The sequence below is a fragment of the Periplaneta americana genome, chromosome 3, assembly GCF_040183065.1.
Source record: "Periplaneta americana isolate PAMFEO1 chromosome 3, P.americana_PAMFEO1_priV1, whole genome shotgun sequence".
Taxonomy (NCBI): domain Eukaryota; kingdom Metazoa; phylum Arthropoda; class Insecta; order Blattodea; family Blattidae; genus Periplaneta; species Periplaneta americana.
The window spans coordinates 45,667,499-45,693,898 of NC_091119.1; the positions used below are offsets into that span (position 1 = coordinate 45,667,499).

A 26,400-nucleotide genomic window follows, 5' to 3' on the forward strand; every position below is an offset into this window, starting at 1 on the left:
CGTGTTAATTATGTAAGCATGTGCGGCTTACAGCTTGCTTGACACCATCCTCAGAGCCTTCTGTGTCTCAGCGTCATCTCAACTTCGCTGTCTGTTGTGTGGGTGCGTTCGTGTGATGAAGAGTTGTGTCAAATAGTGTGTGTGTTCTGAAATTAATCTGTGTGTTGAGTATTTGATTAGGGTGTGTTTCTCTTCATCGCACGAACGCGCTCACACAACAGGCAGCGAAGTTGAGATGACGCCGAGACACAGAAAGCTCTGAGGATGGTGTAAGTAGCATCGAAACAGCTGTAAGCCGCACATGCTTACATAATTAACACGAGTAAGATCGCCATTTAATCAATTATTTATATTCAAGTGTTAAAAGTAGTGTATGAAAGATTCAACATGGAATATTTTTATGTTTTATTCATTTCAAATTCTCACGAGCTAATGTTGTCACTGATTTGGAAACTTCAAATCTCTGTCCTGAAAACTAGCAATTTTGGCTTATACTTTTACTCCCTGGCACAGAAGCTATGCAGAATATTAAAAATAGCAAAATGGAGAGTCGAGAACGATTTTGAAATATATGTAGTTAGTATAAGGTCCAGGGGCTATGTGTCATTTACTTGTAGATAACATTCTTTTATATTTTTTGTGACTACCAATTTCGACGACCAAATAAAAATGCCTTCTCTATATTAGTAACTATACAGGTTGAACCGTAAGTAATGTCATTAATTTCAGGGTACTACATATTATTCTTTGAGATATTTCAAACAAAAAACTTTAATACTGTACAATTTTGCTGTTTTTGCTTCCATTTCGAGATAAAAATTGTTCCTATATGAAACATTTCATAGCATATTTTGGGAAAGCTATTGATTTAATTCCCAATATACTCAGTCAGTTTAAGAGAGCAGAGTATTATGATAATAAATTATTGAAAGAATTTTAGTTTTGTCCTGTAAATGTAAAGAAATTTGATCCGAACAAATGTAACTTTTCGCTCTGTAAAGCAATTTTAAAATGTTATGTTTGTTCGGATTAAATGTGTGCACATTTAAAGGACAAAATTAAAATCCTTTCAATAATTTATTGTCATAATATACTGCACTCTTTAATTTATTGAACGTATTGTGAATTAAATGAATGGCGTTCTGAAAACACGTTATGAAATATCTCTTAATTTCTAAAATACCGGTAGGCCTATACGTTTCTCAGAATATTAGTCTTTATGTTAAAAAATGACTTATTGCGAGTTTATATTGTATCTGTATTCTGTGTATAAAATTAGAAAAAATATAATATGTTCTGAATTTATGAGATATAGTTTCAAGTTATATTAAAAAAAAACTGGGTATGATATAAGTGGGTGTACTGCAGTCAAGAGGTAAAAAATCTTCCAATATAAATTAAATTATATATGTATATATTGATTCGATGCTGAAACTGATCAGAAAGAGGAGAAGGAATTATATTTTCGTTGGGTTTTACTTTGTTTACAGTTTGATTTTTCTATTACTTTATTTGTATTTCTGGCGGTGTGGAAGAGAAGGCCTAATGGCCTTAACTACACCAGAATAAATAAATTAATAAAAACAAACAAATGAATAAAACAAATAAATAAATAAAAACAAATAAATAAATAAAAACAAATAAATAAAAAATTTAAAAACAGTTTAACGTCAGGCACATGATGAAATGTTTTCTTTTCGGTGCCTGATTTACAACTGTTTTAAATTGAGTTAACCCTGGCAGGCATTTGGCTAAGGAGTTCATTAATTCATGTAACTGACTTTAAGTAAAGATTCATCTTTATGGGCGAGGAAAGCTTAGTAAAGACAATTCGTTTTGGTTGTGTATAGTTAGGTTTCCGAGATTTCCGAAATTTTAATAACCAGTTTAATTAAAAATAGAAGCAGAAAGGAAAACCCAGGCAACGCTGGGTACTTTCAGCTCGTTTCATATAAAAAAAAGTTTTTCTCGAAAAAGAAGCAAAAACGAGCAAAATTGTATTAAACCGTTTTGTTTGAAATATCTCAAAGAATAACCACTTGAAATTAATGACATTACTTACAGTTCATCCTGTATACAAAAAAATCTCCACATCAAAAAAGATCAACGGAAGTAGCAGTACTCTATTTGTATTTTATTTTTGGTCCAGGGGAAATACTCGTCTTTTACGACATTAGTAATAATACGATTATGTTCCATGAACAAAAAAAAATAAAATGTGGTATTTCCAGATAACAATATGAATCGATGTTATCAAATAGGCTGGCGTTACCTATAATGTAAGTTATCTAAACCCATTTTTAACTTGGGGACTTGATTTCTTTCTAAAATAAAAGCATACATAATACCAATGACAGCTCGTGATCATTTTTGTTGGTGGGGCCAGATATTTCACAAATTTTGCTGTATACGTTAGATAATGCACCAAGAGTTTTTATTTCATTTTAGTTAATTGTTTCTGCACAAACATGTGAAGCTGCGAAATGCTGCAGTACACATGCGGTTCACACACATGTAGATCGTTGCCTTGAGATTCAGGGAGACATTTTCGAAAATGTGATTTAAATCCACTCTAAATGAAAGAGACTGATACCTAAACAATCAATTGTTACATTTTAATTGTTTCTTTATTACGTTTTTGTTAGTGAAATCCTGAAATAAAAGTTTCTCTCTGCCATTTTCAAATTACCGTAACTCCGTAATTATAAATGTGATCCCATTAATTTATTTACATTTTTTGTTCGAAATAACCTCAGGAATCAGCTCAATAAACCGGGGAGAACTTCGTGAAACACCCTGTATTTTTTTATTCACTCCCTTGATTTGACACCATGGTAATTTTTTTTCGTACTGATTATAAATAATTATGTTCAGTGTACAAAAGAAGATGAAGCATTAATTTCTGTGATTCTACTCATTTATAGTCTTTGTAAAACCATTCAATTTACATTTCTTTAAAATTAATTAATGGAGCTTCTTTTCTAGCAGTGATATAGCACGATGAGAAATATGGTTTAAAAATTTATAATGTAAGTTTGAGTTACTCATGTTGACAAGAGATTATAACGTTTATTGTGTTGTTGGAAACCAGTTTCATACGAGCAGACTGCCATCACGTACGTGTGGAAAAACGATGAGGATACACTGCGCAAGTCTCCGAGTCTGACAACACTCAATGCGTACCTCATCTCAAACCGGACTGTGACCTGTCCCACCAAGTCCAGCTGGAGAGGTGAGTGTGCTTTCTGTCACTCCATCGCACGTTCTATAGCTTGCCCCACATGCCTCGGCTTGCTTCCAGAGCTGTGCAAGAATAAGGGAAGACAGACACCAAGCCAGAAAAGCCCTCCAACTCATTGGAGTATCTCAGCATCACCTTTTCCAAGAGAGCACTGAATTCCTTAAAATTTTCCAGAATTTCAGCGTCTCTTTTACATAAGACAGAATTCAATACAGAGTTTCAGTGTCAGTGATTTTCTAAGCATTGCTATCAAAATATATGTAACTGTGGTGACATTTTATCAGAAGCAAATTTAATTATCTCTTTCTATGTAAATATCCATTCATTATACAAGAATTTCAATTGAAATTTTGAGAATATTAAATAAGCCATGTCAATTCATCCAAGAAATCAAATGGAGGGCTTTTGTGGTAAGGATAAGCTTTAATTATTCATATGCAACACGAAATATACTTCCAGTACAATTTTCAGAATATTCTGCCTATCTTGGCACAAGCACAATAAATCCCATACTGTTGATTGGCTTGACTTGTGCCAAAGAGTTACCTATTTCATTTCAATTCTTTTAGTTAGCCAACAAGCGATCATTAACAAAAATGTAAAGAATGTTTATTCATGCCACTAAAACATTGTCTTGCTTGGAACGATATGCCATTATTATTCACTCTGAGAGCCTGATTTTCTGTCCATATACGCATGAAGACACTGCCTTCAAAATTCTTGTACATATAAAATAATAGCACACATCTCAATAAAATACATTATTGTATAAAAGAAACGATTGACTTCCCTTGTCAAAAGCTTTCTCTAAGCTCGCAAACTTTCTCATTCTCACCATACTTTAGCTTCGTAATGCACTTTAATCGGTTTCTAAAATCTCTGTCGCTAATCACACCATTCTTGGAGCTTACAATATTTCCGTTTTGCGAGTGTTCAACTTCTGCTGCCACATCTTCCCTTATTTTTGACTGCAGAGACCTCATGTGGAGAAGTGTAACAATTCAGTACTCGTGTGTCCGCTCGCATTCAGCCCTGAGCATGACTCTTATGCGCATGACTGCTCGCAGTCTGACCACTCGAGTTTTGTGAAGTGAGTGACACCCCACACACAATCTCTTCTGCTGTGACTAATAACAGTTCTCCCATTACATCTCTTATGAGTTCATTCAATCCGGGACGTCTCTGACCACAGGGCTGGATGTTTAGAGGTGCTGGAAGCAGAGCCGGGATCTCTAGGGTTATCTAGTTCATGTTGCACTGTACATACCTTCTTGTCATGCATCTAGTTTCAAGTTCAGCGGTCGGGCTTCAGCATGCCGGCCCGAGGCTGAGATTGAAAATTTACTTACTAAATTTGGTCCATATTTAGAGTTTAGTTTGTTCTTTTAATTTTATTCTGCTTCTTGGTTATTTTATCACTACTTGCTTCCACCCTGCATGTTGCTCTGCACCGGTACATAGTATCACATTGTGAAGTGGTTTTGTGTTGGACTATGCCCAAACCCTGTACAGCGCTCCCGTCTATCATCTCAAGGCAGCGGCTTGCACACTGTGAATGTCCAGGTAGGCACCGCATGGCTTCGTGTCTGTCAGTCAGGTTAGAGGCTTCTATGGTAATGGCTTGGTCATGCTGCAGGCTCCTGTTCCATCCCATCCCTCCAAGGCACTCACACGCCGTCCGTTCAGCCAGCCTCTCCACTATGGCACCCAGCTACCTCTAAATGTACGCCATTTGTCTCCACCAACCAAAATTAATTGACCGTTACACGTCAAGTTCAGATCTAAATTATTTATGGCAGTTCACTGTGTCCCTCGTAACCACGATTGATGATTAACACTGTGTTCCGTTAAATGATGTACATTTAGAAATGTGCATTGCTGAACATGGACCTTATTTAGTAAGCGCCGTAGCCCCCCCCCTCCTGCTATTGTATTGATGTGACGAGAAGAGAGCCTCCCCTGTTCTCTTGCAGTCGACTATGATGAGTCGGATCCTGACGACGAATCGTCGGAAGACTGCAAGTGTTCTCTGTGCCAGAGACGCTTCGAGCAGCAAGGTAAAGGCCCTCTCTTTCCTCTCCTTTCCTGCCCCTCCCGAATACAGGATGACCAGAGTAGCAATCAAACAGAAGACGGGACCTGAGTTTGATTCCTCACCCTGAGGTTTGTCCACTGTCCGTTGGCTCAGAACTCGTCTGTCACGCCCACTGCCGCTGTAGCAGTGTGGTAGCGTCTCTTGTTTTATTTGAATGGTTTTGCCTCAAGCACGATCTTGTGTTCTTTACTGGCCATACTGTATTCCTCAATTTTATTTTTGTTTTTAGTTTAGATACCTGTCCTGGCTAGAAGTGAGATACATTTTGAATTTGAGAGTCACTACTCAAAATTCAAAACGGTTTCTCCTCTTAGACATCTGCAATGATCACATGCTACCGACCTGTGCATGACACCGAGTGACGTCTTAACTGCAGGTTCTAGTTCTAACAGCATGGTAGCTCTGTACTCTTACATACTGTAGCTTGTGAGGTTTCAGGATTTTGGCAATCTGTACAGAGTTTTGGCACTTGTTGCGACCCCAACAAATGCCAAACGGCAAACTGTTTGTGCTGTGATCATAACAGATGTTATCTTGCCCCATCTCACATTCCTGTCCTGCAAGAGGGAGCCGGTTCCGGGCGAGGAGGAACATGTAAGTCGAGACCAACACATTACCATACAGCCTGTTCGTAGTCATCCTGTATACCATGTAGTGCATGTTTGCGGCCGTCCTATCAAGATCAGGCTCCTCGGACCTTTTAAATGGACGCTTTCCATTGTCTGTATAACAAATTACTATATATTTCTTAGACGAAGAACTCTAGCTTATAGAGAAACTGATGACACAATGGAATTGTCCAATTAAGATGTTCGTTTTTTACAACAGACCGTATCTCGCACCTCAGAATATCAACAGGGAAATTATAAACGAGGTACGAATAAATACTTACGTGCAGAAGTTTAATTCCATTTCCATTAAAAAGTAGGATCGCAGTAATAGCTTATTATTGAGTAGTGCATCTTCAGTAAAGTCAGCCAATATGCAAATTTCATTTTATTCGGATAAGAACAGGACATTACAGTTACTAAACACAACACATTTATATCCAATAGATTTTGTTTGGTTTAGCTGTAGTGAACATTGCAGCTTCACAACTACTAACTTTGGACCAAACGGGTCAGTGCTGATAACATTGTGCAGTGGCAAGTATCTTGTGACTTAGAAAATATCCATATTTGGGCTGATGAACAGAATCTAGTTAACACGAAATATGTTTGCTCTGCATCATTGTAGTGTAAAAACACAAGAACTCAACACACTACCAGACTCTGTCAATTACCGTACCTATGCCTTATGTGAAAAATGCTAACAACTAAAGGGAATGGCATTCTAACTGACATGGAGACAATGGTCTTATATGAGAAATTACGTCTGATAAAAATATCAGATCTTATGCAAAATTGAAGAAAAACAGATTTTCAGCTAAGTTAATGTTTCGCAACTCAGTCAGTGTAGCAATTACACTCTCATAGTGGAAACGAACTTGCAGATGACATAGCTTAAAAAGAATGCAAATTAAACAAAATTGAGGAGAATTATATTCAGAAACTTACTGAATAGAAGAAAAAAAAAATACTTCTTCAGAAATGTGTAAAGTTGCACTAAAATACAACTGAAATAAAACAAATCAACTACAAAAATCAATTAACACAAAAATAAATAGAAATAAAAAAACAGTAATATTCAGATTTGGAATGCACTGCAGATCGTTGGAGGCAAAGTGTTCAATTATTGTTATACATGCAACTTGGAAGAAGGAACTTAACATGTTCTTTACTGCTTAAATTTAAATTATATTGGATGATTCTCATGACACTGCTGATTAATAGTTAGGCAAACCGCATTTTACAGTATGCCAAAATTCAGTGGCATGAGGTAGCATGACATGAAGGGAAGCGGACCCTGTATATATGCCATTGCTCGACTGGGCTTCGATCCCTGTTGTCTACATATAGTGTTTCCATGGAATTGCTTCCCAGAAAACGTCATCACCGCACGCTGTTGCCAAAATTCATGTACCGGTACCCTTTTCATATGCTCTGGATCAAGAAATACAAATAGGAATGTGCACAGCCAAATCATACAATTGAAGTAATACAATATATTACGTACAAACACAAGTCATTTATTAATGCATTATGTTTACGTTCCATCTTTATCTGAAATATATTTGCAAGATGTATTCGAACTGGCAGCCATCTTGTAGTCTCTTCAGCACCGTTAGTCTTTCCTGCAGCAACATAAATGGAGTGATATTACGGCAAGCTGTGATAATTCGCTTCCTGAGCTGCTAGAAATTCATAATATCTTTTCAGTAGCTCATAAGAAGAAGTCTTGAGCGAAGTGGCACTTTGTTGTATTGATATCATATGGTGAGTCTCGTCTGCAATGGCACATCATCCAGCATGTGATGTAGAAAGTGGACATAGCTATCTCCAGCGAGTATGTGATCATAAAAGAACAATCCTACCAGGTGGTTACTGAGTATAGGTCTATCATCCCGCACATTGAAGCCTGACTGACCCTGAAATGCAGATTCCTGTATCCAATGAGGGTTCACGTCGCTGCAGTAATACATGTGGTGACAACATTGCGATGTGGAATAGAGCTCAGTATGTGAACAGAACAGTAACCAAGAAGAGATCTTGATCTGCTTGTCATAGAGTATGATCTGGCTCACGCAGCTTCTGATGTAGTTGCATGTGGTAAGGGTGGAATCTTCTCTCGTGCAGCTGTTATTCTATATGCTGAAGACTGGCTGGTAATGAATAACCAGAAGATTTCCTTCATACTAATGTGAGGAGGGTGATGACATAATTGATCATGATCACGCTCACTCTCAGTAGTTTCCTGATTGGCAACAGAATGGTGTTGCTGTGGATGAGGAGCCTATGCAGTACATATGTCACTAGAAGGTGATTACAGCAAATAGGGATTAAATAGAATGGACACTAAGCGAATTTTCCTTTCTGTTTTTCTATGCTCATGCGCTCCGTCGGCATTTAGTTCCACTTTCAGCATTAGAGGTTTGTGTAATCGAGGAGACGCAATAGTTCCTCGATAATAAAATTGAATATAAGAGTTGAGACACAGGATTCAAACATCGCCTACCTTGTTGCATAATCTAGTAATGGCTTTGCTTCCAATAAATTCAAGTTAACGGCTTTTCCTGATTCCTCAGCTATAAACTAGCTGTAATAATAATTTTGTATGTTTTATATATAATAAATTATATTACAAAATAATGTAATACATTAAAAAATTATGTATCAAATTCGTTTAATATTTGTATACAATATATATTATATACATATGGTTTTACTTCTCTTAGGAGTTTTGTTTTTCCATTTTCAGCATTATCAAATCATTAAGCTTACATAGGTGTTTTATTATATAATTTCTGATGTGGTCAATGTCTCACCTCTCATTATAAAGGAACTCTAGAGTCTAGACAATACAGATAATGACGGATTTATTATTTCATCGGTCCAATTTATTTTGTTTGAGTACATAATGTACCTAGATGTATTAATTGTATGTGTTATATTTCTGCTGTGTCGACTGCTAGCTGATGTGATGTCAGCGCCAACTCTAGGGAAAAAGCAGAATCTTACACTCAAGCTGGTTTGAAGGTCATTGAAATCAGTCCTGCTACATCAAAGGTACCGACGCGAAGTGTCCATACTTATAATTCACTATAAGCTGGTGATTAGCAATTAGGGAAAAATTGTGATCCGTAGGAACCCTCCTGTGCGGGAATCTCTGTTGGTAATGATGACGTGTCTCTATTGAATTTTGTCGAGACTTCCTGTACAACAGCAGCATATCCAGATTACTATATATAGAATACATTGTTGTGCACTGACAAGGAGCAAGTGAGCATCGCCTATTTAAGATTGGAGATAGGCTTCGAGAATGTTCCATTTGATAGAATTCTGAGGTAGAGAAATGCGATTCGCGAATATATTCAATCTAATAAATTCTCGAAAATGTGTAAACATGAATAAAAACAATGTCTTACAGTGACGGGACTAAATCCCATGATCTCCGATGCAAAGGCCAGGGTATAACCACTATACTAGGAAAGCATGCTGGTAGAGCATGACAAAATGATATGATCGGTCGAACTAATGATGCAATATTTACGGAATTGTCTGAAAACTGTGGGATTGCATAACATCACAATCCACAGGATCAGTGTTTATTCACCTGGTATGAAGCAAATCCAAAACAATAATAAATACTCATAACATCATAGAACTGTTCTGCAACAATACAAGATTCAATAACAGAACGAGAGACTTAATTCCTGATTTCTGAACACAGCATAGGCTATGTGTAATAAAATTCCTCCAAGTACTTCATTGTAGGTCTGCCATTAGATTATTGAACAACAAAAACGGTGCTGAACAACATATATTATTGAAAAATAATTACCTGTACCGGTACCTTATCATTACATAGCTCTACATGTGAAAGACTGTGATGAATAACTATGAGAGAATATCGTTGCTGCAAACACCATTAAATACAAAGAATTGTTTGTTCTGAATACCCACATTCAAGAATCGAAGCTTAAGCAAGTTATTGAAGGCGTTCTTGCATGTATCTAACTCTTCTCTTGTAATGAAGTGTTTCCAAAAAAAAATGGAAAGCCTCGTGAATCACATGCAATATAGACACATGAGAACTCTGCTATGCAAAACTTCAATTCGACTGTAACAATTCAGAGCAATGAAACTAAAGGTGCATATTTTCAATCCATATGTGCTTTTTTGCTGAAAATGGAATCATCAGAGCATTTCAAGACGTTAATAAGAATGCCCTCTTCCCTAGCTTATAACATACAAAGAGGATAAGCGATTAAAATGTGATAACTTTAATATGGTTAGCAACAGATATTTTCAGTACTGAATTATGTAAAAAAAAATATTACGTATCACAAAATCATAGGCCTACTCGTGTGTTATTTCATCTGTCTTCCACTTGCAGTGTCAGAATATCGACTGTCGTATTCACGCTTATAATGGCCGCACTTTTTTCTTACATTAATATGACTAAAATTAGGGTGCGGCTATCACATATAACATTAAATTATAATGGTTACTACCAAACCGTATAATATTACAGTATATGCCATTATATTGTTTAAATTTTTAAATATAAAATTAAAGAACTTACTGTAAGCAAATAAATAAAACTAAGAAACGAAATACTAAACGTCCCAAATCGTACATTTTGAAATTTTACAGCTTGCAATTCCAAAGAGAAGAGGGCATTGAGACAAGATCGCATAGTTAGAGAAGGTCAGTAAGGAAGATGTAGGATAATATTTTGTAAATAGCAAATAATTATTAATTATTTTGTGCGGTCTTCTACACGGATTATTATTATTATTATTATTATTATTATTATTATTATTATTATTATTATTGTTATTATTATTATTATTACTATTAGCAATATTATTATTATTATTATTATTATTATTATTATTATTATTATTATTATTAGGTACCTATTATTCCCCTTATTTTTTCTTCTACGGAAAAAATTGTGGCCATTATACGCGCACATACGGCATTAAAATACTCTAAAATATAACCAGTCACTATAAATGTAACCTCTATTAATAGCTGTGACTATTATTATTGCATTTATAATAGTATCACATTAAAACTGAAATCGACAATTAACCATAATGTTGGCAAATGAACCGTGTTCCTCAGCATTTTTATTGTTATCATCAGATTCTCGTGGCAAGAATGAATTACAGTCGGTACAGTAACCAAAATGTTGCTACAATCCAAATACTTCCTTTCATTATGCTCCACTATTCTGTTTAATTTGAAACTTTCTGAGCCTCCACAAATAAATGATCCTGTAAGCAATTCACTCCATCGAGATCAAATCAACCAGCCTTTCACTTAAAAGATAGTGAAAGTAACTTCTAGCTGTGCACAGTCCTATTTAATCAGTACCACACACAGAACATCAAACATATGCCAAGATGTTTGTTAAATTCAGTTATGACTCTTAATTTTGAGAATTTTCATTTTAGTGAGGAAAGAACAGATTTTACTTCAACAACTATAAAAGTAGACGTTTCCCTAACTGAGTTTGCCTCATTTAAACTTATATAATAAGGCTATGGTATAATAAATTATTATAACACACATAGATCTGTACCAATAAATTTAATTTAGTTTAACTCTGTAAATAATTTATTAATATAGAATTTATGGATCAATTTTCCAATAATAATGTTCTTAATAAATCCCTATGAGTAAGTGGATTAAATATTTTATTTAATAAACTGTATTTAATAAATAATAAACCATAATATGTAACTACATTTGGAGGTCAATAAGAATGCACCAAATAAAATTTTAGAGACATAAGCAAATTTATATTGTTACACAGAAAATAAAATCAGAAGTTCTCTTTAATGTGACATAATATTGTTCCATTTAATACCAGCTAGACTAGTCTAAAAAGAGCCCACTAACTGTCCAGAGTAAAATTTTTGCTCTTTATAACATAATTTTCCTCATAAAAAATTCGGATATGAGAAAATATAAAAAATCAGAATATAAACTCTCTTTATAGAAGCTAAAATAGACATCGAACATATTAAAAAAGTCTAACATCACTATCATATCACAGCTTGGCAAATCAGTCTTTCAAAATATTTTTCAGTGACAGTGACACTATAGCCCTAAAGATGCAGTGCATCAATTTTCTTAACTTTTATGAAACAAATGTCAATTGGCAAAATTTACTTGCCTGAAAACTCAAACGTTTCAGAAACAATTCGCTATGTTTACATATGTATATTAATATTTTTGAGGATATACTGAGTCTGTAAGGGCTGCCCTCAATGGGGGGGGGGGGGCAGTTTTTGTAATAAAATCTTATTTCTAACGATTCTTGACTCAAATTTTTCTGCTTGATGAATAAATTACTCACACCTGGGCTTTTGTGTACCAATATAAAAATTATAAATTTATAAATAAAATGGAAAGACTGAAAATGTATAACTTAAAATATTTCCTCTCCTTTTCAATGAAATAATTTGTTAGCAAGAATTAATATCTAGGTGAAGATCTAATCAATTATATTGAAAGTTCTAGAAAATGTTCAACATGAATTTTATTATAATGTATATTATGAAATTATATAATTATATATTCAATAGTTAACCCATTACTCTTATTAGTTTTAAAATATATTCCTGTTAACTTTAAGGAAGAAAAACAGAGTTCATGTTTATGAGTCGGATATAAAAAAGGAGAAAAAAAGGGCCCAGGGTTCAAATTGAGTTAACACGGTACACCTCATACAGTATACACTATAGATTTAGACTTAAGTATATAACTTACTCTTGTTTATGCATCACTATTATTTGAAAGTTTATAAATAATAAGGTGTAACAAAAAATACTGGGACAAACTTAAGGAGAGAGTTCTCCACACCAAAACAAGTATGTATAATAGTATAGTATCAGTATAGCATAGTATAGCATAGTATAGTATAGTATAGTATAGTATAGTGCAGTATAGTACGAGAAAGGAATGCCATATAAACATATGTCCGGAAATGCCTGGCTTATGAGTAACTGAAAGATGACATTTCATGTATTTCGAGGTATGATACAATCCAGCAGTCTAAGTTAGTCACAAATAAAAGTTAACTTTTGCAGACAATCGATTGATATTATCGATACCGGTACACTTCTATATGCCAAGAAATTGTGTACAGTAACTCTTGACTTGTTTCACGTCATAAAGCTTCAATGCTGATGGAATACAATAAATGAAATGAAAAAGAAATTAAACGTGTTTACGTTTCAGCCTAAGGGCAGTGAATCATAAAATCTTTGCTGCAGTTTATTGTAGAACTGTGGAAACAGGAACCATAGCACCACAAACTGTAGGAAGAGGAAGACCAAGACTCGTAACTTGTCTGAAGTGAAAGGACATATTCTACAGGATATTGCAGAAGACCTAGCATTTACTGTGAATTGAGATTTTAAACTATTGGTTAATGTTCACTGTAAATGTAGTAAATGTATCAATTTTAATTAAAATATCACTATTTGCCTTTGTCGTTGAATAATTCATAAACTAGGCATTTCCGGACATGTTTATATAACTTTTTTTTCTTGTTTTGGTGTGGAGAGCTAGCAAAGTTTGTCCCAATATTTTTGTTACACCCTGTATCTCTAATTATATATCTAGTTTTTTTTTCAGTTGTTTATCTCGAAACAACGTATTTGCGAGAATACAATGTTGAATAAATATTTCTTGGTTTGAAGGGGAAAAACAAAGGAATTAGTTATATTTTATGTAATGGACGTTATCAAGATAAACTTGTTTTTTAAATGAGAATCTGTAGGCTACATTTTTTTATCAGATTCTGATTTTACTCACGAAACCAAACTTTTGCCTGAGACATTTTTTTTCAAACCTTTATTTTTATAAAATATTTAATAAAATTGAAAACTATTATTACATAGCCGTACTTTAAAGGATTGTATATTTTAGTCAAATTTATTTTGTTTAGCCTACTTACAACATAAATAACTGTAAACACAGAAGTTAGATTGTTTTTGTTTATCTTAAAATGTAAACACAAGAAAGGTAAACAAAAGAAATCTAAGATAATATCTTTCAAAGTATTACTATGCAGCAGTACTAATGTTTTTTTTTTCTCAATTTCGTTAATATTTTATAAAAATAAGGGTTTAATAGGGAAATGATTCAGACAAAAGTTGGCGTAAAATCAGAATCTGATGAAGACAGTTTTGGTTCCCATTTAAAAAACCAAGTTAATCTTAAAGTCGCGAAATAAAAAATACCGGTAACTAAATAATTAATGTGATTGTTTTCCTCCCTTCAAACGAAGAAACGTTTATTCACCACTGTATTCTCGCAAAACTTGTTGTTTTCAAAATAAGCAGCTGGATATTTCTTAATACGATTTTTTAATCAAAACATTTTTCTATTTACATAAATTCCAAATTTCGCATATTTTTCTCAGAAGGTGGAGTAATGGTTATCATTCTCGCCTTGCATTCAGGAGATCCCGGTTTCAATCTCAGAGGCTAGCTGTCCTAACTGAAGTTTTTCATAGTTTCCCAAGTCCCTTCAGGTAAATGCTAGGATTTAAAGGATCATGACCCGATTCCTTCCCAATCCTAATTAGCCTTTCACCATTACTTCTTATTTACCATCAGGGTTGCCAACTTTTTTTTAAGAAAATACGGGCGATTAAGGGATTGACAACATTTCATATAAAACATTGATCAATTATTCAGTTCCATTACTAAAAAAAACAACTTTCTTCTACAATTAAGAGTATTTTGAGACAGATTTTGTCTCGCGTAATAGTTTCCCTACCACCTGCTGCACATGAAACAATTAAATTGATGTATATTGATCTCGCTGATGGGATTTTGTTATCTAAATGTCTGCATAGTAAGACTCAGTGTCAAAGTCGTTTAATGAATCTGGCAATGAGTCCCTAGAACATTGTTTGTGAAGTGGACTGCAGTTTGCAGTTCTGATTTGATTAAATGTCCCATGCTCCTGTTTCCAACATCTTTCCAATTATTGTTCATCAGACGAAACACTTTCTTTGTATATATGCTTAGAACAAAACTCGCCAAATTTATAACATAGACATGGTTTGATTTTTAAACAGGTGAGCAATAAAACCAATTTCTGGCAAGCATACCGTCTAAAAAAAGACAGCACATTTTAAAGCAGCTCATGAACAGCAAAAACAATAAATAATTTATTAAATGGCGATCTTACTCGTGTTAATTATTTAAGCATGTGTGGCTTACAGCTGTTTCGGTGCTACTTGACACCATCCTCACAGCCGACTAGATCTCGGCGCTATCTCAACTTCACTGCCTGTTGTGTGGGTGCGTTCGTGCGATGAAGAGTTGTGTCAAATAGTGTGTGTGTTCTGAAATTGATCTGTGTGTTGAGAATTTGATTAGGGTATGTTTTAGTGTGTCTGTATATTTCATATTGTTCTAGTGTGTTGAGTTTTTGGGTTGTATGTGTAGGATTTCCAAAAACTCAACACACAAGAACAATATGAAATATACAGACACACCAGAACACATCCTAATCAAATTCTCAACACACAGATCAATTTCAGAACACACACACTATTTGACACAACTCTTCATCACACTAACGCACCCACACAACAGGCAGCGAAGTTGAGACAGCGCCGAGTTCTAGTAGGCTCTAAGGATGGTGTCAAGTAGCACCGAAACAGCTGTAAGCCACACATGCTTACATAATTACACGAGTAAGATCGCCATTTAATCAACTATTTATATTCAAGTGTTAAAAGTAATGTACGAAAGATTCAATATGGAGCAAAATCAATAATCTGTCATCATTCACGGGGAAATAAAATGTTTCGAATAAAGATTCTTACATTATGCAAAAATAGAGAAAAATGCTCGAAGAAAAGGAAAATATGGGATCCGGGAGACTGTTAAAAATGACGGCCAAATACGGAAGATCCTGGAAAATACGGGAGGTTAGGCACCCTTATTTACCATACTATCAATTCTCACTTACAATAAGCCTGCCATCTTTCCATCAAAGTAATGAACCAAGCAAAAACGTGTAGTCTATAGGTAAGACTGTGAACCACGTCAACGTGGAGAAAACCAGGAATAAAAAAAAAAGTGGATTAAAATTGCGGATACGGCTACACTGAAATATTCTTCATTGATATTTCTATGGTGACCAACTCTCGTATTTCCCGGACACTTCCGTATTTGAGCTAATCTTTTTGGGATCTCCCAGATCCCTTATTCATATCCCAATCCTCTCATATTTTCCTTCATCAATCATGATAGCTAATTATTAAATGTAATCTGATAATAATGCCCGCCAAATATATTTAGATGTAAAGTGACATTAATATTGACAATAGCCACCAGCATAGCTCAGGTGGTAGCACATTGCGCTCGGACATGGGTTCGATTCTGCTTGGGCTGATATCCTGGTTGAGTCTTGTGCCAAGATTTTCCCCAACCGTAAGGCGAATGTCAGATAATCTATGCCAAATCCTCGGCCTCATCTCGCTATCACCAATCCCATCGGTGCTAAATAACCCAGTAGTTGATACAGCATTGTTAAATAACCAATTAAAAAAATAACGCGAGTTTGATAGGTAAATTTAATACAATTTTGTTCTGGTGATCCTGTAATCTTCGGTGTAACTCTATGCACGTATGATTGTAAATAATTATTTTTTCAGTTTGTATAGCAAGATAAAAAATGTAATGTTCTGCAGAATCCTGTTGACAAATGAGCGGCTCAATGAAATAGGAGCCCATTCCAATAAATTGTAGTAAATTTTCAAAACTTTAACATTAATTACTAATTTGTGTTTTGAATATATAAATCATACATTTTTTCTTGGCATTGTATTACAATACAAATCAATCTTCCTACCTGAAAATGTATAGGTTAATTAATTGTAAAAATTTTACATATTATACTGAAGCCTGTCATTTTGAATACAAATTGGAATGGGCCCTTATTCCATTCAGCCACTCAAATATAAATAAGTTAAAAATAAGTTAAAATATTCATGTAATTACTCAGTATTATGACCTAAATCATATTTGTATAATAATAATTACTTGTAAATGAATAATTTTACATTATAAACATAAACCATTCCATCGATATGAGTAAGTCCTGGCTTTGCACCCCAAAAAATTGCGCTAAAATTTGTCATAACCAAGTACCAGCAACTCGTATTTTTGAAATTAGAAGTTGATCACTCTAGATACTTCTTCTAGCAATGGGTAATCTAGCAATGGACTTTTGGTTTACAGGAACAGAATGTCGGGTTCAATCTCCCTTACTTTCTTTTTTTTATTATTTTTAAAAATTCAAGTTGTAAGTATTTTACTATTTTATTTTCTTCTTGTAAAATTTTCGAGTACCAAGTAATGGATTAGGCCTATGTAGGCCTATTAAGCTATTGATATATAAAATTCACGCACATTCTTAACTTAAAACAAATAATGTCATGTAGAATTGAACCTGCATCCTCTTGCTCCTAAGTCAAAACAACAGCTATTCAGCCAAGCAGCTGAACTGAACTGCTTTAACTGCTGAACAAACATCAACCAAGTGTAGGCTACTTACAGTGTTGTGACATTTACCGATAAATCCTTCATTCTATGAAAAACATGAGTTTGGATATTTATGTAAGTAGATTAAGTCTCTTAATTTTCATTAAACAATCGCATGGTTGAGTGCATGTCCGCGAATTTTTCCTTCAGTAGGTATATATAGCAGCAATATTTAAACTTACATTAAAATCTTTAAATATACAGTTAAATGGGGTAGAATATAAATAAGTCTACTAACAAACTAGAGCAATCCGATCTTTAAAGTTACTGGTACACACCTGAGTGAATAAACAGTTCATTAACTGCTTCATGGTACAGTAAGGTTACCACATTTTGTTTTTTACTTTTCATTCATTCATTCATTCATTCATTCATTCACTCACTCACTCACTCACTCACTCATTTATTTATTTATTTATTTATTTATTTATTTATTTATTTATTTACTTACTTACTTACTTACTTACTTACTTACTTACTTACTTACTTATTTATTTATTACTTTATTAACGATTTCTGGGGACAGATATCGACATACGACTATGAAAAACTAATTTTAACATTTCTGTTAGTTTTCCATTTCACTTGTACCGGTGCTGTTTTACACAATTTAAATTTACTTATTCTATTTATACTAAAATTATTCATTCTACTTACTACTTCTTAAACTACTGATATTTTTCAGTAGACTGATTTTTAAGGAGATCTCTAGATCCCATTTTGCAATAAATATTTGACAGATCATGTTGAAATTGGTTGAGATAGCAAACATGGCTCGAACAGTTTCTAAACTTACTGTGGATTTTTGAGATGTCCACAACATGTTCATTAAAAAAAAGAACTCTCCACTGAAACATTACTTTCAGGAAGCCACAGACATAGTTCAATAAACTTTTGGAGTTTTGCACAGGGAATCATTTTCTCAGAGAAAAATTTAAAAAAATTTCACTTCATTTTGAGCAAAGAGCAGGATTTTCTTCATTCCACATTCTTATATTCTCTGAAGTCACACATTTCTTCTTTGTCACATAAATTATCTTCATCCAGGTCAAGTCCATCTCTTCAAATTTTTCACTTTCTGAAAGAGATCTTAGCAATATACATTCCATAGATATCTTGTAGTGAATGAATAAGCCAGGAACTAAGATATTTAACAGCATTTTATAAAATTCACAAGAGACACCGAGAATTTTGTTGTGGAATAAACACCACTTCTTCTAAAGATACTAAAAGTTGCTTTAATTGATGAGGGAGTAATGCTCTATTCTTTCCACGGGTTCAATTTTTCTTTTAACCTTGATAAAACAATATGGAAGACTCGACTGCAGTTACATCTTCACCTTCACTTTAGATTGTACCATCATGAAAAGCAGCAAAGTTGCAATAAAAAAATTCATCCACAATAATTCACAAGGATCATTAAACCATATTAATAATTGACACTGAAGATTCGGGGTTATCTGGGTACAAATTATTAAATACAGGGACGAATTTTGTCTGGGAACAAAAATAAAAAATTCTGGGACTGTCCCCAGGAAACGGGGATGTTTGGTAACCTTAAGGTACTGATGTTAGCATAATCTCGCTGCATGTAATAAGATATAGAATGACAATAAAAAGTGAAAAAAGTGTTATAAATACAGATTTACAATTATATCATTAGATGAAAAGCATAGTAGATATAAACAATATTTATAAGGGGTATGTGAATAGCACACAGATATTTTTTAACTTTTATTACAGTAAGAATTTATAACATAAATGATAACAAATGTTTTAAATCTTTAAAAATAAAATCTAATTAAATTATAACAATCCCAGGTGAACTCATCATAACAGTGTCTTCAGCTACCAGTGTATATATACATAACATATTCTTAGATATAGGTATGATAAAATTCTTGCAAACACGCAGCTTGGATTCTGGGTCTGTTGCAGGGAACTACAGTTGCCTTAAAGTGGACCTGATATTCACACGCGACAGAGCATTCTACTTCACAACTGTTTTCATACCAGGCATCATCTTGGTCACGTCATCCTTCATCACATTCTGGCTCGAGTGGAATGCCGTCCCTGCACGAGTCATGATAGGTAAGTTCAAATATTACACACAAAACTGTAATCATAGAACAAAATAATGTAATCATAATCTTGTGTAAGTTAAATGCAATGTGAAAAACTTGTAATCGTAATGTTCAAACTTAAGATAACTCCTGTTTCTTCCCAGCATAGTGTCCCAGCAAAGTTACTTCTTGTTCCATGCAGTAAAAATTTTTTAAATTCTTTCAGACATTCATTGAATTGAACCACACTTCGAGCTTACATGTTTGCTAAGTTGAAATGGAGAAATTTCGCATATTCCTTTCCTTGTATTGAATGCCAGGGGCGAATATGAGACACTTTAGCGCTTATGCACCCCTTAACCAAAAATTCGAAAAAGTTATTCACTTTTTCTCTCAAGCGACTCCAGTCTATGGAGAGTAAATTAAAATAAAAGATCTGCAAGAAAATTATTTTCTAGGTAAGTAAGCTCAGACCTATCTTAAAACAAAAAGCAATCGGTGTCACGAAGATAACACATGCTTTCTCATTTTGAGTTTGAAGAACTTTGCAATAATAAAATTCAGCTCTTTCTTTTATCACGCCCAGTTAATAGTTCATTATGCATTTCAGGTGTTCTGCAATAATCCAGTCTTTTATCATGTCCCTTTTTAGTTCGCTTTCATGAAATACCTATTGTTTAAAATACATAACTGTACAATTCAAGAGTGTGATCTCTCAGTCTATTTGGCAATTTTTTTATTTGTACATATATATGATTATGTTCGAGCCCTCTACCATTATATTTTAAGCTTGTTTTCTTCCAAACCAACGCCAATCCTTGTCTAAAAGTTTGTGTTATTGTGCACGTCACTTGAAAACTCGCTCAGTTCGTAGACCAATAGATAAAAAAAACTAGCCCAGTCCTTTCATAAAAATGGACTTAATGTGTTTTGGGATCACACTCTTCAATTGAAGACCTCTCCGATATAGTATAACCAACAAATCTATAATACACGTATCAGAAGAAAAGAAAAATAATTTCAGAGATATATTTTGTTAGGCCTATATTTACTAGCAGAACCATTTGACTAATCAAGGATACAAGATAATTTATTCAGCTATTGGATGTAATCATTTATTGTTATAAATGAATGCTTCAGAATTACTTTCTCCACCTAAGTCACAAATTTCAATAATTTAATGTTCCATTCTTTTTCCATGGAAATCTTCAATTGTACATAAACGAAATAATTTCCTATGCAGCCAAAGAGGAATATATAATTTATTTTCATGTGGCAGACGTAGGTATTAATTTCTCAAACAATAAAAGAGCCATTTTTTTAAATTTAATATAGTAGCCTAGCAGTAGTATCTATTGCCCAGGCACTTGGACAGTGGCGGCTCCTGCATATTTCTTAAGAGGAGGAAAGAAGTTAACAACACGAAATGACACCTTCTTGAATGAAACATGCTACAAATTTGCCTACATGCATACATGTAAGACCAGGTAGTGTTGGGGTTGGCCTTCCCTTCTGTATAGCAATAATCTGTTCTTGTAAACTGAGTTTCCTAAATTGTCCAAAATATATTATGTTTTCACTTCCATTCATTGTTGAATAATTGCGCAAATTAACAATTACAAGGAAATTCACAACCTCGTAGCATTTTTCGAGCACACTACAGCATCACACGTGTTGGAAGAGACTAGCTACTAACTCGTAACCGGAACCATTTTACGGAAATGGAAATGGGAATGGGAAATAATCTCAGGAAAGCGAGAACACTGCACTCACCCATGTGGTCTGTGTTGCCACACGTACATTTTACAAGTTCAGAATCACATGCTTTTGAAGAATGTCAGTTCTTGTAAAGTCATACTATCATTATTATTCAAAGCTGCCGGTGGCCGATTAACTTTTTTATGTTAAAAATAATGTAGTTTGGAGTACTTTCAATTTCAAATATATTTGTACAAAATTGACAAATTGGCTATTGCCCTGTCTAGTAAACAATGAATAGAAGTGAATTTCTGGGGCCAACTACGTAGAACTACTTCCTCTTTGTTTTACATAAACCCGACTTTAACTTTAAAATATCCACGAAAGTTTCAAACCATGAATAGTAGCCTATATAAAGTGCAATGAATAATATTTTTGATTTATAATTAAAAAAAAGTTTACATGGTGTCTTTCATAGCGTTGCGTTAAAACTGTTTTTGTAGTGTCTCCTCAGAGATGTGTTATAGTCCAGTTGAATGCAACATCGTTAGGTGGCAGTGGTACCGAGCTTGCTGCACGACCAGTCTGTTTCTATTTCCCATCCATGACTGATTCAGAGGAGGATCTCCTCCCTCTCCGTTCATTTACTTGCTTTAAAACTCTGCTTCTTTCTCTGGCCGCTAGTGCGCTGTTGTCTATGTGTTTTAACTGCAGTAGAGGAGGAATGGAGTGCCATTCCTCCACACAGACAATCTCGCATCTTTCTCACAGTTTTCTACAGCACATGAATGCGCGTCGTTTAAAACTCGATCAACCGAGTTTTTCATATAGCTGTGAACTTAAAAATTATCGAATCTTCCTCGAATTTCAAGGCACATATTTTATTTGGTATTTACTTTCAAAAGAAGAAAATGTGAGGAGGACATTCCTCCCTTCCCTCCCCCGAGGAACCGCCACTGCACTTGGAAGTTCTCCATTTGCCTTCTAGCTTCCCAGTATAATTTAGAGTCCGAATCCAAAAGATTTGATGCCAAATTCGATTTTAATTTAAAATAAAATATGATAACCCTATTCCTTTGCTGTGGTCGTGCCAGAGAATCAGTCCCATTCCGAGGCTTATTGTAAGGATTTGGAGGGAGGTGGGATATGACGATAGAGACTGGATTAATCTTGCACAGGATAGGGACCAATGGCGGGCTTATGTGAGGGCGGCAATGAACCTCCGGGTTCCTTAAAAGCCATTTGTAAGCAAGTAAGTATAAAATATGATAATTTCAGTGAGAACCAAATGGGTGGACAGATCAAATTCAACAGATGATTTCAAATATTGCAGTTTTATAACAATATATTACAAATGATTGATAAAATAGCAAACTTACTAGTGTTAATTATTTATATAAGCACATATGGCTTACAGCTGTTTCGGTGTATACTGTACACCACCATCAGAGCCTTGTACAGTATACACCGAAACAGCTGTAAGCCACACGTGCTTATATAATTAACACTAGTAAGTTTGCCATTTTATCAATTATTTGTATTTAAGTGTTAAAAGGAGTGTACACAAGATTCAAGATGGAATATATTACAATTGGATTTCAATGGCAAGTTCTTGATTTTCACATAATTCTCCTTGCTCCCCAATAAAGACCTGTTTGCTCACATAAATTTTGTTTTCCTTTTTTTGAGCTGGAACATGCGTTCAGCATCTATCACATTCAAATATCGCAGTAATGGGTGAAGGAGGAGCATGACAGACAAATTTTTTTGTTTATTTTTTTAACTTTCCCATTATAACAAATATAAAGGGAAAGTATTGTTATCCCTATATTGCAAAATTATGTTTCGAAATTTTAATGAAAATACAAGTTTTTTGCGTGTTGTCTGTTTGTTTACAGCGATTTTTCCTAAACTAATAGGTGCAGAGGTGTCGCGTAACATACCCCCCCCCCCATTTCTTTTTAATGAACTGCCGGTATTTTCCATTCCGTAAACTGGTATAAACTTGACTATTAAAAAGGGAGGGACATTTAAACCATATCAGATGTACTGAACGTATTTTTAAAGTTTTTCTTATTATTATCACAGTCTAGTATATACAGTCACGAAGCTTGAGTTGTGAGGGTGCTAGGAACAATAGACTGTGCCGGTAATATTTCACATTGTCTGTAATGAGACGATATTAGCGATCCTAGTGGTTAGCAACTATCTATGGATGAATATTTAGGTACTACGTATTGAGCTTCGTGACTGTATATACTAGACTGGTTATTATTTTATGCTGACGTAATTGTATTATTCAATGCATAAAAAATTGTCCAATCACTCACTCGTAACTTGTTGCATCAGTTATCTGAAAGGCATGAGAAACCAAGACCAAGCATACTGTATGTTGTTAACTTCTGTATAGCCTGTCATTCATGTCTCATAAAGCGATATTTGACTCCTACTTCTAATGGCTGTTAAGATTATATTGCTAAACTTTAATAATCTTTAGTCAGAATTTAATAAATATCATTGCAATAATTCCATTTACCGTAGTTATTTATAATTATTTAATTAATGAATGCTGATGCATGCTGTCTTAGGAAGAGAGTTGAATTAACTATGGATTTACAAGACCAGGATTATATTTATTTCCTTACTTACTTATAGTACTCGTACTTACTCAAAGGACGTGAATTAAGTAGGTACATCATACTTATTTCCAATGTCATTATTTTCAAAATAATCTTAAACAAGGAAAAAACGCACTGCTAGACTAGCTATTCTCGGATTCAACAATGAAAGTTAATTTGAGTTAGTAATGGAGTAGTTTTTTGTAAGGAAATACTGGTCACATTATCTCTGTCAGTTTCTTTTATTGAAAATCAAGATCTTTGGTTGTGTGTCATTCCTTGTGAAAATGTTGATGGCAAGGTTCGGTTCCGGAAATGAAAATCTAAAAAGTACATTGATCACAAGATTCCGGAAATGAATATTTAAAAAAAGAAGATATCTCAGAAGGGCAGTAAGCAGGGTCAAAAAGGATTGACTTCAACCACCTACCACCATCCTAACTTGAAATGATGTGGATTTGAGTACATTTCTTTTTCAGACCAAAACTAACTTACTGAAAAGGACATGACAATATAAAGTTGTCTGCATATGCCACTCAAATCCATTACACTGTATATTGTGACAGCCCCGTCGAGACTCGATCACGCGTCCCACAGAGGGCAGGGCGCACGTGGAAGGATCGGGCGACACGGCAAATGAAGTTGTGCATGCATCTACTTCCTAGGGCATGTGCTGTGACGAAGGTAGAGAGGAGATGTCCAGAGAAGTCTAGATAGGCGCCATCTTCTCGGCATCTGTAGATTGATCGCGAAATCGTAATTTCTCGAAACTATAGTTTAGTTATAAATTGGAGACGCAAGGGAGCTGAGCAGTTAGTTAGTTGCAGTCGTTGCTAGTTTTTAGTCAGCAGCCAATCAGTGTAGCAGTGAAGCCAGCTTCGAGACCGGAGTTCGACTTGTGTGAGCGTGTCTGCAGCTGTGTGAGTGCAGTGAACCGCAGTTGGGGACCTGAGTTCGAAGTTCAGTGGACTGTCTCTGAAGGTCTGGGGTTCGAGATACCGTGAACTCGAGTGACTGAGCTAGAAGAACTAGCCAAGGCAAACGAACTGTGAACTGAGAACTGACAGTTCTGTGTTGTAAATAGTGCTTTGTGAACATTAGTTAAGATTAGCAGTACATTGTTGTTCTCAATAATCCAAGTAAATTGTCATTGTCATCTGTGGAGTGCAATAACGAATACTGTGTTGCTGTGTGGAGTGGAAATCCCATTGTTGACGGGAGTGTTTAAATTAAATTGTAGAAAGGAATTATTGTTGTGAGAATAAAAATGACATTATTGTTTGAATTAAAAGTTACAATATTATGAATTGTTTGTTTCAAGGCGTGACAACGATGCTCAACTTTTTCACCACCTCAAACAGTTTCCGAGGCACTTTGCCTGTGGTGTCCAATCTGACAGCCATGAATGTCTGGGATGGCGTATGTATGTGCTTCATATACGCAAGTCTGCTAGAGTTCGTTTGCGTTAACTATGTTGGGCGCAAACGCCCTCTTCACAACGTGGTGTATCGGCCCGGAGAAAACCCAGTGACACAGGTAGGGTCCTCTTTCTATTCTCCTATAATTTCTGTGTGTTTTTTACTTATGCTCGAACCCAGTTTTATGGCCGGTGGGATGGGTGGAGAACACTCGCCAGACTTGACTCAAATGACCATTACTTTTTGTTTTGTCTCTTGGTCTCAAGTTCTTAATTTAACTGCAGGTTATCCACATCTGTGGAGTCTTTTTACCTTTGCAACAGAAGATATCTAACAAGGGAAGGGTTTCGGCTCGAACAGGAATTTTTGGTTAAAAATTTGTACAGAGGCTTACCTCACAATGATGATGAAGACCGTAAAAGCATTCATTTGTGTGTAACTCTCCGTTTGGTTGGTATTGGTCAATACACTTCTTTAAAAATGTACATGAGGATTCTATATAAAATGCATGAAACAGCATGGAGCAGAGCAATAATCACAACACACAGAAGCAACACCTGAACAATCTTCTGAATCACACTCCAGTGCTGAAAAATCAAATGCTACCTGAATTACATTTTTGAAGTCCGAGACTTGTTCAGGATTCACATAACCAGCTGACTGCCAGGAATACTGAAGCAAAGGGCGGTATACTGGAGCAGACAACTGGTTATGAATAACAGAGTGCATTTTCATTATAAACACTCGATTTCCCAGGTTAAGTTCTGGATTCTCAGCAAGAGTCCTTATGCAATCTGTTATCCTCCGAGCATATATTTTGTATTGTTTAAGGAAATAGATATCCAGAGACTGGAAATATTTAGTTTTTTAGGTGAAATGATCATACATTCTATGTCCTAGCCTTGGAATGATTCATTTATTAAGGTTGCGTCCTTGTGCGCATTCAATGACTCACACAACAGTGTACATTTTTTATTAGCTGCAATATTTTCAGACAGAACCTTGGAGAAAAATGTTCTTAAATGGGCTTTAGATATTTTACCACTCGCACTAGCTTCTAGGCTAGGCTAGGCTTACGGG

General features: G+C 34.8%; 1 protein-coding gene across 13 annotated transcripts in view; it reads left to right on the forward strand.

Moving 5' to 3' along the window:
• Positions 1-26,400, forward strand: part of pHCl-1 (pH-sensitive chloride channel 1) — a 481,286-nt gene that overhangs the window by 439,433 nt on the left and 15,453 nt on the right. For 6 of the 13 annotated variants that reach the window (XM_069820430.1, XM_069820428.1, XM_069820431.1 and 3 more), the window contains 4 exons: positions 3,092-3,232; positions 5,215-5,298; positions 19,462-19,614; positions 25,224-25,438. In XM_069820430.1, coding sequence (XP_069676531.1) covers positions 3,092-3,232; positions 5,215-5,298; positions 19,462-19,614; positions 25,224-25,438 — 593 coding nt within the window. Of the gene's footprint in view, positions 1-3,091; positions 3,233-5,214; positions 5,299-5,900; positions 5,931-10,591; positions 10,646-19,461; positions 19,615-25,223; positions 25,439-26,400 lie in introns of all 13 variants that reach the window. The other 7 variants (XM_069820438.1, XM_069820435.1, XM_069820439.1 and 4 more) reach the window with 3 other exon arrangements.